The sequence below is a fragment of the Hyperolius riggenbachi genome, chromosome 3 (genome assembly GCF_040937935.1).
Source record: "Hyperolius riggenbachi isolate aHypRig1 chromosome 3, aHypRig1.pri, whole genome shotgun sequence".
Lineage (NCBI taxonomy): Eukaryota > Metazoa > Chordata > Amphibia > Anura > Hyperoliidae > Hyperolius > Hyperolius riggenbachi.
The window spans coordinates 49941044-49958922 of record NC_090648.1 but is presented as its reverse complement, the minus strand read 5'-3'; the positions used below and the strand labels follow the sequence as shown (position 1 = coordinate 49958922).

The following is a 17879-nucleotide window of genomic DNA, read 5'->3' as shown; positions in this document are numbered from 1 at the left end:
TACTGGGTGCTGGTCATTTCTCTGGTGTCTTGCGTTGCGATCACTACGTGGTAGCACTCAGACCTTGTCAGTATCTGTGATATTATCTGTTATTACTTCAGACTAGTTCCAGGGTGTTGATGATCAAGGAACTCACACTCAAGACTAGGGAACTGTATTACCATTCTGTTATTACTTCAGACTAGTTCCAGGGTGTTGATGATCAAGGAACTCACACCCAAGACTAGGGAACTGTATTACCATTCTGTTATATATCAGACTAGTTCCAGGGTGTTGATGATCACGGAGCTCACACCTAAGATTAGGCATTGTTATTATCTGTTATGACTTTCTGCTTTCCTGACCACTCTCTTGATCTCTGATTTGGTACTTCGCTATATCTGATACTCTGTCGCTGAACCCTGCTTGTCTTAAGATTCCGTATCTGTCTCCTGTCTCTGTATCTGAGCTGTTTGTCTGTTACCGACCTGGCCTGTCCGACCTCGAGAACTATCTTCCCTGTTGGGAGATAGTTCATAGACCTGTCAGTGACACTTCACCATTGGTGTTACTCACACTCTGGTCCTTCCCATTCTCAGCCTGGCTCCGCCCCTTGGGGAGCATCAGACCATTGGAAGGAACCTGTTCTCTGAGCAGTATCTCGTACTGCCTAGCACCCTCCATAGGGGTGCTCTCCTCAAAGTATTACTGTTGCACCAAACACTCATATTACTCAGGTGTCCAGAGGTTAGAAATATATCTGATTATCGGTGATACTGCAGATCATCAATAATCGGGTATATATCTGTATTTTCGGTGATACTGCAGATCACCGGTAATCAGATCCTCTCTGTGTTACACCGATCGTTACAGTAGCGAAGTTGGCTGACTACAACCATCCCTGGCAACTAGTACTTCTGGTGGCAGAGCAAGCAGTGATTATTGTGTCTACCAAGTACTTAACATATATGGTTATCTAACCATCGTATGTTCTAGAATACGTTTGAATATGAAACCTCAAGCTGTATTGTACTACTTCTACTGTTCAATGCACAAATGGATACTCTGATGTGATTATTTGCCTGTCATGTTCCCTGATGCCAATAAAATTTTATGATGAAGAAGAAAAAAAATCAACTATTTCTACTGAAATTTCATGGTATTTACAGGCACTGTAGCAGAGGCCTAATAATGTTTTACTTTCAGCCACTGTATGAGAGTCCTGAAAAAAGTGGCATGTGCCAGGCCAGCCTAATATTAAATAATGTTCATAAAATTCGAGTAGGACCATATTTTTTAGTGAGTGATGGTGGAGGATAGCTGTGGGCGGGCATGATGAATGGTAATGTCTAAACATTGGTAGTTGCAGCCACTGTCTGAGAGGTTTACAGAATTTGGCATGTATCTGCCTAAGCACTTTAAATTGCTTCCACTGTCTGAGAAGCATGTAAAATTAGGAGATTTAACAGCCAACATATTTCTAGTTATTGCCTAATGAATGGACAGAGCACTGAAATGGGAAAATTGTTCTGGTGTATAATAGGAAAAACCCTTAGAGGCGAGGTTGTTAATGTGCTCTAAACAACTTACAAGCGTTTCTAGTTGTAATAATAGCACATTTAGTGCATGAGCAGTGCTGCTCATCAGGATTCCGGATATCCGGGTAACCCGGATATCCAAACTTTTTACAGCTATCCGACCGGATTCTGATTCCGGATACCTGGGCCCAAATCCGGATAGCTATCTGTGGATATTTGGGCGCATAACATGGATATCCGTGGATATTGCAGATATCCGGATCCAAAATACTGTAACTAAGGAGATGACGTCCTGGAGCCAATCAGAGGGCTCCCAGCAAAAGCCCTAGCAACCAATCACAGAGGGGAACCCTGGCCAGCCCCACCTGACCTCATTGAGTCAATCAGAGGGCTCCCAGCCTAAACCCTGGCACCCAATTACAGAAAGGAACACTGGCCAGCCCCCTTGTATAATAAGGAGGGCTGCCATGATGAGACATATCGTCTTAGCTTGCTTAATGCTCAATGAGAGATATTCTCCAGTGCTGGTGGCCTAGCAAGGGCTGTAAGCCTGTGCACAGCTATAAACCTAAAGCTGTTCAGTGATTAACCTCTTCACTACTATCACTACACTATTGTTCAATCGTTAATTAGCATGATTGATGTCATTGTATGACAGTCAGAGTGTGTGCTCCAGTGCTGCTGGCCAGGGATGCTCATCCGGATTCCAAATTTTTTTACGTTATCCGATTCAGATTCGGATTCCGGATTTAAATAAAAAATCCGGCTAGCTATCTGCGGATATTTGGCAGCATTTCGCAGATATCCGTGGATATTGCAAATATCCGGATCCGAAATACTGTAACTAAGGAGATGATGTCCTGGAGCCAATCAGAGGGCTCCCAGCAGAAGCCCTAACAACCAATCACAGGGTGGAACTCTGGCCAGCCCCACCTGACCTCATTGAGCCAATCAGAGGGCTCCCAGCCTAAACCCTGGCACCCAATCACAGAAAGGAACACTGGCCAGCCCCTCTGTATAATAAGGATTGCTGCCATGATGAGACATATCATCTTTTCTTGCTTAATGCTCACTGAGAGGCATGCTCCAGTGCTGGTGCTGGTGGCCTAGCAAGGGCTGTAAGCCTTTTAAGTTATAAACCTAAAGCTGTTCAGTGATTAACCCCTTCACTACTATCACTACACTATTGTTCAATCGTTAATTAGCTTGATTGATGTCATTGTATGACAGTCAGAGTGTTTGCTATCACTACACTATTGTTATATCATTAATTAGATTGATGTCATTTGTGTGACAGAGTGTGTGCTGCAGGCAGCTGCTATGTGTCTTTGTGCGTGCTGTGCACAGACCAGGCCAGCTGCTGCCTGCTGGCCAGCTATTAGCCTTAGGTATAGGTTAAGTTAGGGATTAGGGGATAGGATTACTATTCTATTGTGTAGTTAGTACTGTAGTACTGCAGTCAGTGTGCTAGTAGTTGTTAGAGTAGTAGTACTACTGTGTTAGCTTTCTACAGAACTGCTGTGCTGTGAGCGGTGGCAGTGTGACAGTTAGTGTGCACTAGTGTCTTCTCCTCTGCTGTCTGACTGTCACTTGTCACGTGTCACTTGCCACGTGACACATGTCACATGTCACTTGCCAAGTGTCACGTGGCACTTGACATGTGTCCCGTGGCACTTGGCATGTGTCACATGGCATTTGCCACGTGTCACATGGCACTTGCCACGTGTCACATGGCACTTGTCACATGGCACTTGCCACTTGTCACGCGGCACTTGCCACGCGTCACTTGTGTTACATGGACACTTGCCACGTTTCACGTGGCACTTGGCATTGAACTGCCCTGCCACCTCTTTGTGGCTCCGACTGCAGCCAGTTGCACAGAGGACAAAGCAGCAGCGCATGCTCTGTCCACTCGCGCTCCCTGTAATTTTTCGCTCCTGCCCATGGCCGGTACAGTGTTATGCATTCTTGACAAGTACCTGTCCTACATCAGCGTCATTTCTCAAGTATGCATGCCCAGAACACTATCGGCTGCTGTGCACATTCGGGCAGGAGCGCAAATTACAGGAATTATTTGTTGAATGGGGCGAGAGCAGCACAACTGAAATGAGCCCATTCAAACCAATGATCGCTAGTAAGTGTGTTGGACAAAATATTTTTTTTTTTGGGGGGGGCGCTTGGTGACAGCAGGCCTAGGGCACTGGAAAATACAAATCCGGCCCTGATCTCACCAGAAGGATCCAGAGCCTTCGAGCACTGAAGAAGAATGGCTGCCAGCATATGGATCCTGTGGGAGGTGAGATGAAATGCTCACTGCGGGCAATGCACTGCCTATATCTCCTACTGGCTACCATGAGTCAGGCTGAAGGTTACCACTTTGAGCTGTGGATTTCCAGCCCAAGCCTGACACGTGGTTACCGCTAAGGAGGTCCCTGACCCATATTGAATTTTCAGAGAAGTGATGGAAAAGATGTTTCAAGGGGTCTAATACCCGGAGGAAGACATGGTTGAGTGGAATAGACATCAAAAGTGCCCAAAAAAATCTAGATTTCACACAAAGCAGTGTTTTAAGGTCAGAAATCTCATTTGAAGTTCAACTGCAGGCCTACATTACTTTACAACATCAGGAAGTGTAATCCTCCTTCTTCTTTCTTCCTCCTCCTCCCTCAGTCCCTCCGGAGGAGGAGAAGGGTCTTGCCTTCCAGGGAATTGTAGGATTTCAAAAGCCAGCTTACATACCTTGGCCGGGACATGAACCCAGGTCTTAGTGCTTGGTAGGCAGCTCTCTTCACCACTATACCACTACCAACACTACATGCTGAAGCCAGCCTAGCATGTACCATTATGATATATCTAAGATAAAAATGAGCTTGCTTAGGGATTTGTAGGATTTCAAAAGCCAACTCACATGCATTAGCCAGGAATTGAACCCAGGCCTAGCGCGTGGTAGGCTGCTATCCTAACCATTATACCACCAACACAACACACTTCAATGCTACATGCTGAAGCCAGCCTAGCATACCGGAAGAATTACACAAGCAATTTCGGAATTCTCCCCCGGATTGAAAAAGCAATTCCGTTCTGACCAAACGGAATAGAATGACCAATTTCCACCCAAAATTGCGGAAAATACAATTCCGCGGAAAGCGGTGACCATCCCTACTAGAGAGAGAGAGAGAGAGAGAGATATGAATCTACACGGCTATCTTGGGTTCTCTTTGGACAACTGTTGAACACAAAAGGCAAGGCCATGCCTGGGTGGGCTTGAACCACCAACCTTTCAGTTAACAGCCAAACACGCTAACCAATTGTGCCACAGAGACCGTGTACCACAAAGATTGTGCACGCAGTTGCTGTTGAATGATTTTATGGGGATGTATGTGTGTCTTTTGGAGGGAGGAAGTAAGTCTGCTCCAAGAAGTTTCAGCATGTAGTGTTGGTGGTATAATGGTGTGGATAGCAGCCTACCACGCGGTAGGCCTGGGTTTGATTCCTGGCCAATGTATGTGAGTTGGGTTTTGAAATCCTACAAATCCCTAAGCAAGCTCATTTTTCTCTTGGATATATCATAATGGTACATGCTAGGCTGGCTTCAGCATGTAGCATTGTAGTTTGTTGGGTTAGTGGTATAATGGTCAGGATAGCAGCCTACCATGCGGTAGGCCTGGGTTCAATTCCTAGCCAATGCATGTGAGTTGGCTTTTGAAATCCTACAGATCCCTAAGCAAGCTCATTTTTCTCTTGGATATATCATAATGGTACATTCTAGGCTGGCTTCAGCAAGTACCATTGTAGTGTGTTGTGTTGGTGGTATAATGGTTAGAATAGCAGCCTACCATGCGGTAGGCCTGGGTTCAGTTCCTGGCCAATGCATGTGAGTTGGCTTTTGAAATCCTACAAATCCCTAAGCAAGCTCATTTTTCTCTTGGATATATCATAATGGTACATGCAAGGCTGGCTTCAGCATGTAGTGTTGGTGGTGGTATTGTGGTGAAGAGAGTTGCCTACCAAGCACTAGGACCTGGGTTCAATTCCCAGCCAAGGTATGTAAGCTGGCTTGTGAAATCCTACAAGACCCTCCTCCTTCTGAGGAGGAGGGAGTGAGGGTGCAATATAATGAATAACAATCAGCCAGGAGCAAGCTAACAAGCCTACAAGAGCCTAACTAAGCTTTCCCTAGCAGAGTCTGTCAGCAGCTGTCCCTTAACTAATTACTGTAGGCAGACAAGTGAGTAAAACGGCAGGAGAACCTTGCCTTTCATAAGGGGGGTGGGGCGCCAACAGTGAGTGTAGTCTGATTGACGACAATGTGCCTGCTGACTATGATGTAGAGGGTCAAAGTTAATTCTAATGGAGCATTATGGGGCTAATCGAACTTCCACAAAAGTTCGCCTTTGCTGGCAAACGCGAACCACCCAAAGTTTGCCTTGAACCATTGTGGGGCGAACCGTTCGGGCCATCTCTATTGACAAGCAAGGAAGGTACAGATGAACCACTAGCAGAAGAACAAAAGACAGGTAGAAATTAGTTTCTCCACATGTGCAAAATCCAGATGCAATTGAGCAGCCACCCAATGTGAATAGTATTAAACGGAATTACTTACCAAAAGTTTGCTAACTGTACATACTTCTGCAACTACATGATTCCAGCTTTCCCTGTTTGTATCCCCCTTCTTTCTCCCTTCTGAGGTTCTTCCAAATAATGTGGTTGTTGAATAGCTAATGGTTTAGGAATGACCAGTCCTCAGTCCACAGCCATACAGGTTAGAATACTTCAGTTGACTTTATTGAAATCCCTCTCTTCTTCCTTACATTCCACAATCCTAAAATACACTGTTTACGTGCTGCTCTGCTCCTTTCAATTATACTTGCAACTTGCAATTTCGTGGTTTTCAACAATGATAACAGCGTTTTTCCTCCTCTTCTAGAGAAGGAAGTATCGTTGTGGAACATGACATTGTTATTCCAAGCAATTTTTCAGATGTTCAAAATGATGTCCACAAATATAATAGCGAACTTCAGAATGTACTTTTTAATAGTACAGATCTCTGTACCCTCAATAACACAGGTACGTATGAATGTCAACAACTTATTTGATTCTAGATCTTGTACACATTCTGCACAAACTAACACATGGCTTAAAGTCTACTCTGACGCATACATGATAGAAATCATGTTCAGAGACTTATATTAACATCTTTACTCAATTAAATCGTTCCATGCATGAAAACTTACAACATCCCTGAAGCAAGCTTTAAAAAGTGAAATACATTTAGGGGGGTGGCTCAGGATCCCACGGAGCTTTCATAGTCCTCTCTGTGTCACATTGTTTCACCACTCAAATTTGTTGCTTTCAGGACTTTTTGGAAGGCTTGTAAGGCACTTGCATCCCGAGTGTTTCTAAAAAGCAAACAACACACGCCCGTTCTGGCATCAATTATGAGCAAAAAAGAAGTGGCAGTTTTTCCTCCCATCTGCACATCCTTAACTCTGCCCCCTCCACTTGTGGCTTTAGGTTTGTATATGATTCACTGCACACAGCCCACAGGGTAGCTGCGCTGTGTGCTGGCTTGTGTTAATTTAGGTCGGGATGATATCCAACTTCAATTATCACAAGCCCGCACACAGCACAGCTCCTCTGCTCGCTGTGTGCAGTGAATCATAAAGCAGAACTAAAATGGCACGTAGAGGGGGTGGAATTATGGACGTGCAGAGGGGAGGAAGAACTGCCACTTCCTCCCCGCTCATATTCAACGTTCTGCTCAGTCAAAGACTACGACTGAGCAGAACAGGGGCCACAAGGGACACTGAAGGGGGGAGGATGATGCTGTGACCAAGTCACAGCACCAATAAAAAAACACTATTAAAAGTTCAAAGGGGGGGAGGGGTGGACCGGGTCAGAGGTACTTTAAGTAGTTAGCCAAATGTGTGAGACTGAACCTTCTTGTTAAGATAATAACTGATCTTCATTAATAAGTATCTACTACAGCTAAAACAGTTACACAGCCACAGCTGAATTTTTACAAGTACTTACACAGCACAGCAAATTAACTATCATAGTGTGCAGGCCTGTTCATCCATACAGTGTTGCTTGCAAATATTCACCAAAGTCATTTTTGCATTAAAAATTCTATTTTCATTTTCTAACGTATATTCGTGAAAATGTCATGTATTTTCACAATATGGTTACTGAAAAAGAATGTAAGAAAGTAGGTGAACAAAACATACTGAACAAATACACGTTCAAGTGCGTTTAAAGGATACGTCCGAGGAAAATAATAAAGCAAGATCTACTTACCCGGGGCTTCATCCAGCACCTGGCAGCCAATATGTCCCTTGCCGTAGCTCCGGTGTCCCCTCTGCTGCAGATGACGACCTCGCCACTCGCACCCGTTCACTTACATTGCTGTGCATCTCACAGCGCAACACACAGAAATGCATGCAGCACCACATTTCTCAAACCAACAGTAACAAAGCGCATAGATGTGACCGTGGTAGATTAGAATCAATGGAAAAAGCAATACCTAACAAAGTGCAGAGCGCAATGAACAGCAAAAAGCACACAGCAACGTCCCTAGTGTGAAGGAGGCCTAAGACTGCGGGATTAGATGTTTGCTAGCTAGGTGAATGTTTTTGCATCACTATAAGGGTATTTACTGATTTTTATCTTGCAGCAACATATATTTTCTACCATTTTGGCAGCTAAAGAAGGACTTGATCAAAGTATGGAAGTGTGCCTCCTTCATGACAAATAGTCAAACTACTCACATTGATGCTTTTTCAACATTTTATTTTACAGATACAGATGCCTTCTGCTTTTATGTCACAGACTTTATAATTGCAACATCTGATCTAACAGGTATTTTTTTTTATTCTATTACACAATAAATACAATAAAAAGAAAAATTAGGTCAAAGCATTGCCCAAATTATAGATTTTGAGGCAACACATTATGTTGGTCGTATGGGCTCAATTCACAAAGCATTACCGTATATGGTAATACAAAAAACAGCTGATTTTACCAAACATCTTATCAAATGTCAATTCACTTAAGCTGTTACAGCATGGCAAGCTGAAATTACCGACTAGTGAGGTCAATTACCGACTTTTGTGGTAAATAGCTCAGTAAATGTCAGTTCACACAGATCAGAGCATGCGGTAAGACCAAGTGAGATGTTTGGTATTTACTTCCAGCCTTGAGGTGTCGGTAACAAACAATTAGTATTAAGTAAACCATTACAGCCAAAAGACACAACCTTGCTGCTCAATAGGAGTCACCCAGTCTTGCTTCTCCCTCCTTTCATTCTGATATACTGCTGGGCGGGACAAGTTTCTCTCCCCCAGGCAGCAGAGAAGACAGCAGGTACAGGATGCAGTTTCCCCTGCAGGTCCTCAGATGTTAAAGGGGAACTGAAGTAAGAGGTATATGGAGGCTGCCATGCTTATTTCCTTTTAAGCAATACCAGTTGCCTGGCAGCCCTGCTGATCCTCTGCCTCTAATACTATTAGCCATAGCCCCTGAACAAGCATGCAGCAGATCAGGTGTTTCAGACTTTAAAGTCAGATCTGACAAGACTAGCTGCATGCTTGTTTCTGGTGTTATTCAGATACTACTGCAGAGAAATAGACCAGCAGGGCTGCCAGGCAACTGGTATTGATTAAAAGGAAATAAATATGGAAGCCTCTGTATACCTCTTACTTCAGTTCCCCTTTAACCCTTTAGACTCCTGCTCCAAGATGCAGAGGAGAAACAGGTGAGGACATCCATGCATGTAGTGTATTTTATGTTTACTGAAAGGTCATCTAAACTCAGTCAATTAAAAAAAGTCGGGATGGGACGAATCCACAATTTCTTCGAATCCGAATCCGGATCCGAATCTAAAAAGGTTCTCGAATATCTCTAACCTTTCAAATCCCGAATCTAACGAATCCTGCACATAAGAATTGTGTGATCCATGGTATAGTTGCCCGCAGTATAGGTAGCTAGGTAAAGGTGTCTTCAGTATAGCTAGCAAGGTATAGGGGCCTTCACTATAGGTTGCAGGGTATAGTGGCCTTCAGTATAGGTTGCAGGGTATAGTGGCCTTCAGTATAGGTAGCAGGGTATAGTGGCCTTCAGAATAGGCAGCAGGGTATAGGGGTCTTTAGTAAAGGCAGCAGGGTATAGGGGCATTCAGTATAGGTAGCAGAGTATAGGGGGCTTCAGTATAGGTAGCAGGGTATAGGGGCCTTCAGTATAGGTAGCAGGGTATAGGGGCCGGTTAGCAGGGTATAGGGGGCTTCAGTATAGGTAGGGTAGCAGGCTATGGGGGGCTTCAGTATAGGCAGCAGGGTATAGGGGCCTTCAGTATAGGTAGCAGGGTATATTGGGCTTCAGTAAAGTTAGCAAGCTATGGGGGGCTTCAGTATAGGTAGCAGGCTATGGGGGTGCTTCAGTATAGTTAGCAGGCTATGAGGGGCTGCAGCATAGGTAGCTGGGTAAGGGGGATTCAGTATAGGTAGCTGGGTAAGGGGGCTTCAGTATAGGCAGCAGGCTATGGGGGTGCTTCAGTATAGTTAGCAGGCTATGGGGGGCTTCAGTATAAGTAGCTGGGTAAGGGGGCTTCAGTATAGGTAGCTGGGTAAGGGGACTTCAATATAGGCAGCAGGCTATGGGGGTGCTTCAGTATAGGTAACAGGCTATGGGGGTGCTTCAGTATAGGTAACAGGCTATGGGGCTTCAGTATAGGTAACAGGCTATGGGGGTGCTTCAGTATAGGTAACAGGCTATGGGGGGCTTCAGTATAGGTAGCAGGCTATGGGGGGCTTCAGTATAGCTAGCAGGCTATGGGGGGCTTCAGTATAGGTAGCAGGCTATGGGGGGCTTCAGTATAGCTAGCAGGCTATGGGGGGCTTTAGTATAGGTAGCAGGCTATGGGGGCTTCAGTATGGGGGGCTTCAGTATAGGTAGCAGGCTATGGGGGGCTTCAGTATAGGTAGCAGGCTATGGGGGGCTTCAGTATAGGTAGCAGGCTATGGGGGCTTCAGTATGGGGGGCTTCAGTATAGGTAGCAGGCTATGGGGGGCTTCAGTATAGTTAGCAGGCTATGAGGGGCTGCAGCATAGGTAGCTGGGTAAGGGGGATTCAGTATAGGTAGCTGGGTAAGGGGGCTTCAGTATAGGCAGCAGGCTATGGGGGTGCTTCAGTATGGTTAGCAGGCTATGGGGGGCTTCAGTATAAGTAGCTGGGTAAGGGGGCTTCAGTATAGGTAGCTGGGTAAGGGGACTTCAATATAGGCAGCAGGCTATGGGGGTGCTTCAGTATAGGTAACAGGCTATGGGGGTGCTTCAGTATAGGTAACAGGCTATGGGGCTTCAGTATAGGTAACAGGCTATGGGGGTGCTTCAGTATAGGTAACAGGCTATGGGGGGCTTCAGTATAGGTAGCAGGCTATGAGGGGCTTCAGTATAGCTAGCAGGCTATGGGGGGCTTCAGTATAGGTAGCAGGCTATGGGGGCTTCAGTATGGGGGGCTTCAGTATAGGTAGCAGGCTATGGGGGGCTTCAGTATAGGTAGCAGGCTATGGGGGGCTTCAGTATAGGTAGCAGGCTATGGGGGCTTCAGTATGGGGGGCTTCAGTATAGGTAGCAGGCTATGGGGGGCTTCAGTATAGGTAGCAGGCTATGGGGGCTTCAGTATAGGGAGCTTCTGTATAGGTAGCAGGCTATGGGGGCTTCAGTATAGGTAGCAGGCTTGGGGGGGCTTCAGTATAGGTAGCAGGCTATGGGGGGATTTAGTATGGGGGGCTTCAGTATAGTTAGCAGGCTATGGGGGGCTTCAGCATAGTTAGGCTATGGTGGGATTCAGTATAGTTAGCAGGCTATGGGGGGCTTTAGTATAGGTAGCAGGCTATGGGGAGCTTCAGTATAGTTAGCAGGCTATGGGGGCTTTAGTATAGGTAGCAGGCTATGGGGCTTTAGTATAGGTAGCAGGCTATGGGGCTTTAGTATAGGTAGCAGGCTATGGGGGGCTTCAGTATGGGGGGCTTAAGTATAGTTAGCAGGCTATGGGGGGCTTCAGCATAGTTAGGCTATGGCGGGCTTCAGTATAGTTAGCAGGCTATGGGGGGCTTTAGTATAGGTAGCAGGCTATGGGGGGCTTCAGTATGGGGGCATCAGTATAGATAGCAGGCTATGGGGGGCTTCAGTATGGGGGCTTCAGTATAGATAGCAGGCTATGGGGGGCTTTGTATGGGTGGCACATATCCTCCTCCCTCCCCCCGCAGCCTCCTCCACTCGCCCCCCTGCATAAATAAGGAGAAGCAGCCTCTCACTTTCAGCGGGGAGTGCAGTGCAGCAGACTTCACTTCCTAGTTCCCCCTAGTGGCCGCCGGACCGGCTCTTACTGATGACGCTTAGTAAGAGCCAGTCCCTAGGGGAAATATGGAAGTCTGCAGGAGGTCTGCCACTCCGGGCTCCACGCTGAAGGTGAGAGGCTGCTTCTTATTTATGCAGAGGGCGAGCGGAGGCTGCGCAGGGATCGGGAGGAGGACAATTGCGTGCGGGTGAAGCGGCGGACGTGCGACGATGCAGCGTCGGGATTCGGCGGATTCGGCGAACGGAAAATGGCGTCGGGATTCGATCCCACGAATCTCAAATATTTCCTAATATCCGAGGGATTTGTGGATTCGCCGGATTTGTCATCCCATCCCTGCTAAAAAGATGTTAAGAAAGACTGATACACACATCAGATTCAGAAGGGCTAAAAGGGGGCATGCAGATCTAAAGGGACACAAGGGATGCCTCTTACTATTGTAATGCTGTCACTGCACAGACAGAAGCATCAAAATAGCAGAACACAGTTTGCTGCTGAGACCTATTCCACAGCTGGTTATACTTCTACTTGTTACCGAACAGGTGAATGGACACCATGATTTTTCGGTAAATTACCAAACTTTTACCGCATGTGTGATATAATCATATCTAATTTGGAAAAAAAAAAGTCTGAAATACCGAATGTTTTATTTTACTACCCTATTATTATTAATTTTTTTTTACCGAAAAGGTCTTAGTGAATTGAGCCCATTTTCTGTAACTGGAAAAAACACTTGCATTACTGTTAATCTGAAAACTATAAAGCAGCAGAATCTTTTGTATATAAATACTTCTGTGTTGTGCAATGTTCTGTGCAAAAACTCTCACATAGTCCAGTGCTGTGGAAGCTCCACTTTCTTCTGTCAGGTTGGCTAATGAAGTATAGATGTGTTATTACCAGTGGCATACCTAGAGCATTTGACACCCAGTGCTGGGTTTTGAATGACCCCCCCCCCCCCCCCCCCAAAAAAAAGGAAAGGAGTGTGTGTGACATGTTAAGCACACCACGGCAGGAAATGCCAGGTACAGTTGTCCCCTGTATAGGTAGCCTGGTATAATTGCTCCCAGTAAAGGTAGCCTAAAATAGTTGCCCCCATATAGGGAGCCTGGAATAGTTGCTACCAGTATAGGTTAGCCAGGTATAGGTGCCCCCGGTATAGTTAGCCTAGTATAGTTGCCCCAGTATAGATAGCCAGGTGTAGTTGTCCCCCAGTATAGGTAGCCTGGAATAGTTGCCCCCAGTATAGGTAGCCTGGAGTAGTTGCCCCCGGTACCGGTAGCCTGGAATAGTTGCCGTCAGTATAGGTTAGCAAGGTATAGTTGCCCTAGTATAGTTGCCCCCAGTAAAGGTAGCCTTATCTAGTTTCCCCCTGTATAGGTAGCCTGGAATAGTTTACACCAGTATAGGTTACCCAAGTATAGGTTCCCCTGGTATAGGTAGCCTAGTATAGTTGCCCCCAGTGTATGTAGCCTAGTATAGCTGTCCCCAGAATAGGTAGCCTGGAATAGCTGCCTCCAGTATAGGTAGCCTAGACTAGTTGCCCCAGTATAGGTTGCCAGCTCTCCCTTACTGCCTAGTATCTCTTCCTGCATCATGTGATTATGCAACCGCAGGAAGAGATTCCAGCACTAGAGGGAAAGCTTAGTGGTGACAGGAAGTCTGACATCACTGGACTCCAGGGTGCAGATAAGATAATGGCACATCTTCCAGCTGCGCACTATTCTCTGCACGGGCACAGCCAAGACACTGGCAGCTGCACAGGGGTCGGCTGTCACCCCCCTGCACGCTGACACCCGGGGCTTCCCGCACCATCCGCTACCCCCTTGGAACACCACTGGTTATTACTACAGTGATTTGTTTACTACAATATTAAAACACAAAGATTTTCCACCAATAAAATATACCAATTCCACCATCAGATAGAACTCTATGCTTTACCACCAACCAACTCTATGCTTTACTTACTTGGGTGAAATAGTTTGTTCAGACCAGTACATGCCTGGTAAAGCTAAAACTATAGCCAAACATTTTATTCAAGTTTAAAGTTCAAATATCATCTACTGTGTAAAGCATTAAACAGAGCATACAATTAACAGCTAAAACTATCTGACTGTTTTTCAAGGTATTGGAAGTGTTAGCACTAGCTAGTTTTTTTTACTGTATTTAGCTGCTAATTGATAAGCTTGCCATTGTCTTCCAACATTATCAGATTGTTTCAGAAGTGTAATAAATGTTTACATATAAAAATAGCGCCTGTTAAAAAGGGCATCAGATAAAGCTGTTATCTTAATTTATTGGTTAATAAAATGGGTGCCAGGAAATCCCATAAAATATTGTTTATAATACCGATATTGTACTTATGGAGTATTTGCTTAAAAAAATTGCTGCAGAACACAGAATATAGGTATATATGTATATTAAAAATCCTCACTTTTACAATGAGGTAAGTAGGTTACTTTCAGCCATCATTTTCCCAGTAAAGTTAGAAAAAAATGACCTTAGCTCAATTAAGATGTATCAACTACTGTATATAATTGAATATAAGTTGAGCTTGTGTATAAGTTGACCACAATATTCGACCATCTGGAATTTTTAAATGACCTAAATATAAGTCTATCCAGCAAACTTTGCACCTAATTATGCAGCCTAAATAACCCTCCTGAGAGATTCTCACCACAGGCAGAAAAGACCAGTTGGTAAAAGTGTAACAAATCAAACAAAGTTTATGCTGTCCATTGCAGCCAGACTCCTTCATCCATTACCCAGCGTTGTTCATTTATAATTAATCATAATGTAATGGATCTGGCTGCAATGCACCTATACTGTGCTGTAACCTCTGATAACATATGTGCAATCTCTCTTTCTCCCTCCCTGCAGCCTGAAGCTGTGACCTACTCTGGCCCACTTTCCTTCCATCATATTCTAAAAGGGGGACTGCTTCTACTGTCCCTCCTCTCACTGTGATGAAATGCAGAGCCATTGAAAGCTTCATCCCTCACCATTGCCACCACATGCTGCGTCCTCTCCTCTCACTGATGCTGGTCTGCCAACATCAGTGTACTTCCTGGTTCCGATGTCATCATAGTTACATTACAGCAGACCAGCATGAGTGAGAAAGAGGAGATGAAGGGATCTGCATTGTATCACATGGAGGGGGAGATAGTGAGAAGTGGCCCCAGTTTAGATTGTAATATATAATGAGATGGGGGTCTGAGTAGGTCATAGTTTCAGCACTGCAGGGTGGGGGAGCAAAGAGAGGCTGGCTCCCCTTTCCTTCTAGTCTATAAGTGGAGAGATTTAGGACTGACTTACAGATAAGGTGACCTTTACACTTTTACACTGTATGTCAGTCCTAAATTTGTAGGCGTATAGCCAAGTATATACGGTATATTTTTTTTAATTTCAATCAGTTTGCTCATAAAAATCAGTATAAAAAAAACAAACAAAAAAACTCACTAAAATTAAAGACATTGGGCTTGATTCAGAAAAGCGTGATAGCTCAGTTATCACGCCTAAAAGTTTTGCACGCGCTAACTAGGGTGCTAAGTAGTTAGCATGTGCAAACTACTTAGCACCCTAGTTAGCACATGCAAAGCATGTTAGCACGTGCAAAGTGGTTTTTCATTGGCGTGCTAACACTTTGCACACTTTAGTGAATCAAGCCCCTTATGTTCAAAACCAGTAGTTTTCCTGAGATGCCATGCAAGACACAGTCTATATCAAGCAGTAAAGCAAGGGCATTGAATTAGTTGCATAAGTAGTATTTTCAAGGAAGCATGAGAGATGCGGGAACAAACAGGTGCTCTTGGGCAACCCAGTCACAAGTACATTTATCTCTGTGAGGCTTTCATCGTCCAGCGGGCAGTTCTTCCACTCGTGATTCGAAGGCTATTCACCTCTTATTAATGTCCCTGCAGCTTTACAGTACATTGCCTGCCTCAGTTGACTGTTTAGCTCAGACACAGTTACCGCTCACATATCTCCCAGGTAAGCCGCTCATCAGCTAGCTTTTCAGTCTCATGACATCCTGGCTGGTATCTGCTGTGGTGCTGTGTTGCCGCATGTCCCAGCCACATGTTTCGCCCGTAGCTCTGGGCTTTCTCAAGCAGTGTGCGGGAAAGTTCATCCTCCATTGGTTTAAGAGATCAGCTAATCCACTGTAGTCCCTCCTACTTTTTTAATGGCGGCCAGTATGATTATTTCCTCATGCTTTAATGCTCTGATCATGTGACCCATGTGGAGCCTTCAATAAACAAATTTCACTTCCAGGTATAAATATATACACCCATCTTCTCCATCTTCTAATACAGTGTGGGCCGATTCAAACAGCCTTTTTTCACCTCATAGCCTTTGAATCATGAATGGATGTACTGCCTGCTGGGGAGTGAGGGCCTCACAGAGGCAAATGTACTTGTGACCATGCTGTTAAGAGTACCTGTTTAGTCCTGCAAACTGCAGGCTTGCTTAAAAAATACTGCTTATGCAATTAATCCACCACCCTTGCTTTATTGCTGTTACTTGCATGGCATTTGAGGAAAACTGTTGACTTTGAACTGCACAGACTCCATAATATCTTTGAGGAATCCTACAAAGCATTGCAGGGTCTCTTTGAACTCAGGCAGTTAAACTGCTGGCTTCAGAAATGACCAGTGCTTGCTTGGGAATCCCATACGTGTCACGTGGAGCGTCCCCATTCAGGAAGAAACGGCCAACCTTTAGCCCGAAAGTTGCCTGTAGCGGAGCCGCTAGCTGGACTGGGAGAGGAGCCAGGAGGATGCTGGGAGACCTTTTGGCCTATGGTGGGCTGGAGGAAGCCCCAGGTAAGTACCAGTTTCATTTTTTTTTTGGTCTGCCCAGGGTCCCTTTAACTGAGCATATTTCATGTATAGGTTGTCATTTATCCAAATCATCATATATTCAAAGAAAAATTCAATATGATCTATTCCACAATGTTTTCTGTTCCACAAAAAAAGGTGCCCAGATACAGATTTACTATGTGTTTAATATACAAAAAAGTGATCTTATGTACACTGCAGGATCTAAGGCCTATGAACTTACTAATTTGAATGCATAACTAAAATATTGGAGGATATTATACTAAAGTATCTCATGTTCTATTTTTTTCAGGCACATTATTGCCAAATTATAGAGTCAGGTAGACTTTACTAGAAAAAACACATTTACTTTTACATTGTTAAGACCCCCATGAAGATCCTATTTAAAGTAAAGACACTTATTAAAATGATTTTCCTTCTTCAGAAAAAAAAGCTTGCTCAAATAAGTGTTCCCCACACCTTTTTTTCCCATTAATAAGAGTGAAATGGACTTTTAGTTGCCACCAGATTGCTGTACTCATGTATCAATGTTTTCTTCTTTCAGCAATAACAACCCCAAGTGGTGAAAATATCACATCAGTAACGTGTGCTGATGGTGAATGCAGAAATGTCTCTACTTCACCCCCAACAATCACAAGAGCCCCCACTGGTAAGGCATTGTTATTTTATCTTAAAGGATACCTGCGTTGGTGCAAAGGAAAAAAAAAACTAATTATATACACCTGGGCTTCCTCCAGCCCCTCCAGGCTGATCGCTCTCTCTCGTCCTCCTCCACCGTTTGGATCATCCCTATTGGCCACGGTAAGTCTTCCAGTCTGGGGTGTCCTGCGCATGTGCGGCCTGGCTGCAGATGCCCATAGCAAACCCCCAATAGGAGCATTCTGCGCCTGTGCAGTACTATTGAACAGGTGCAAAACACTGCCAGCCACAGTAGTGCAACATGGGAGCCTGCGCCTGACTGAACAACTTTTTGGGGCCAATTATGAATGATCTAGATGGGGCAGGATGATGGCGAGAGAGCCTGGAGTATAAGTGTTTTCTTTTGCACCATCTCAGGTACATTTTAAAGAATTTTCTGCCCAAAGGTGAATTTAGTCATTGTTATATACGTTTATAACCTGACAATCTAGATAGGCACACTATAACAGAATACCATGAGTACCTTTAGAAGAAG

General features: G+C 44.8%; 1 protein-coding gene across 1 annotated transcript in view; it reads left to right on the top strand.

Moving 5' to 3' along the window:
* LOC137560956 (integumentary mucin A.1-like) overlaps positions 1 to 17879 on the top strand; it is a 75752-nt gene that overhangs the window by 23585 nt on the left and 34288 nt on the right. Inside the window, exons 3-5 of the mRNA XM_068272143.1 lie at positions 6445 to 6584; positions 8316 to 8375; positions 17250 to 17354. Of these exons, the coding sequence (XP_068128244.1) occupies positions 6445 to 6584; positions 8316 to 8375; positions 17250 to 17354 (305 nt within the window). The remainder of the gene's footprint in view (positions 1 to 6444; positions 6585 to 8315; positions 8376 to 17249; positions 17355 to 17879) is intronic.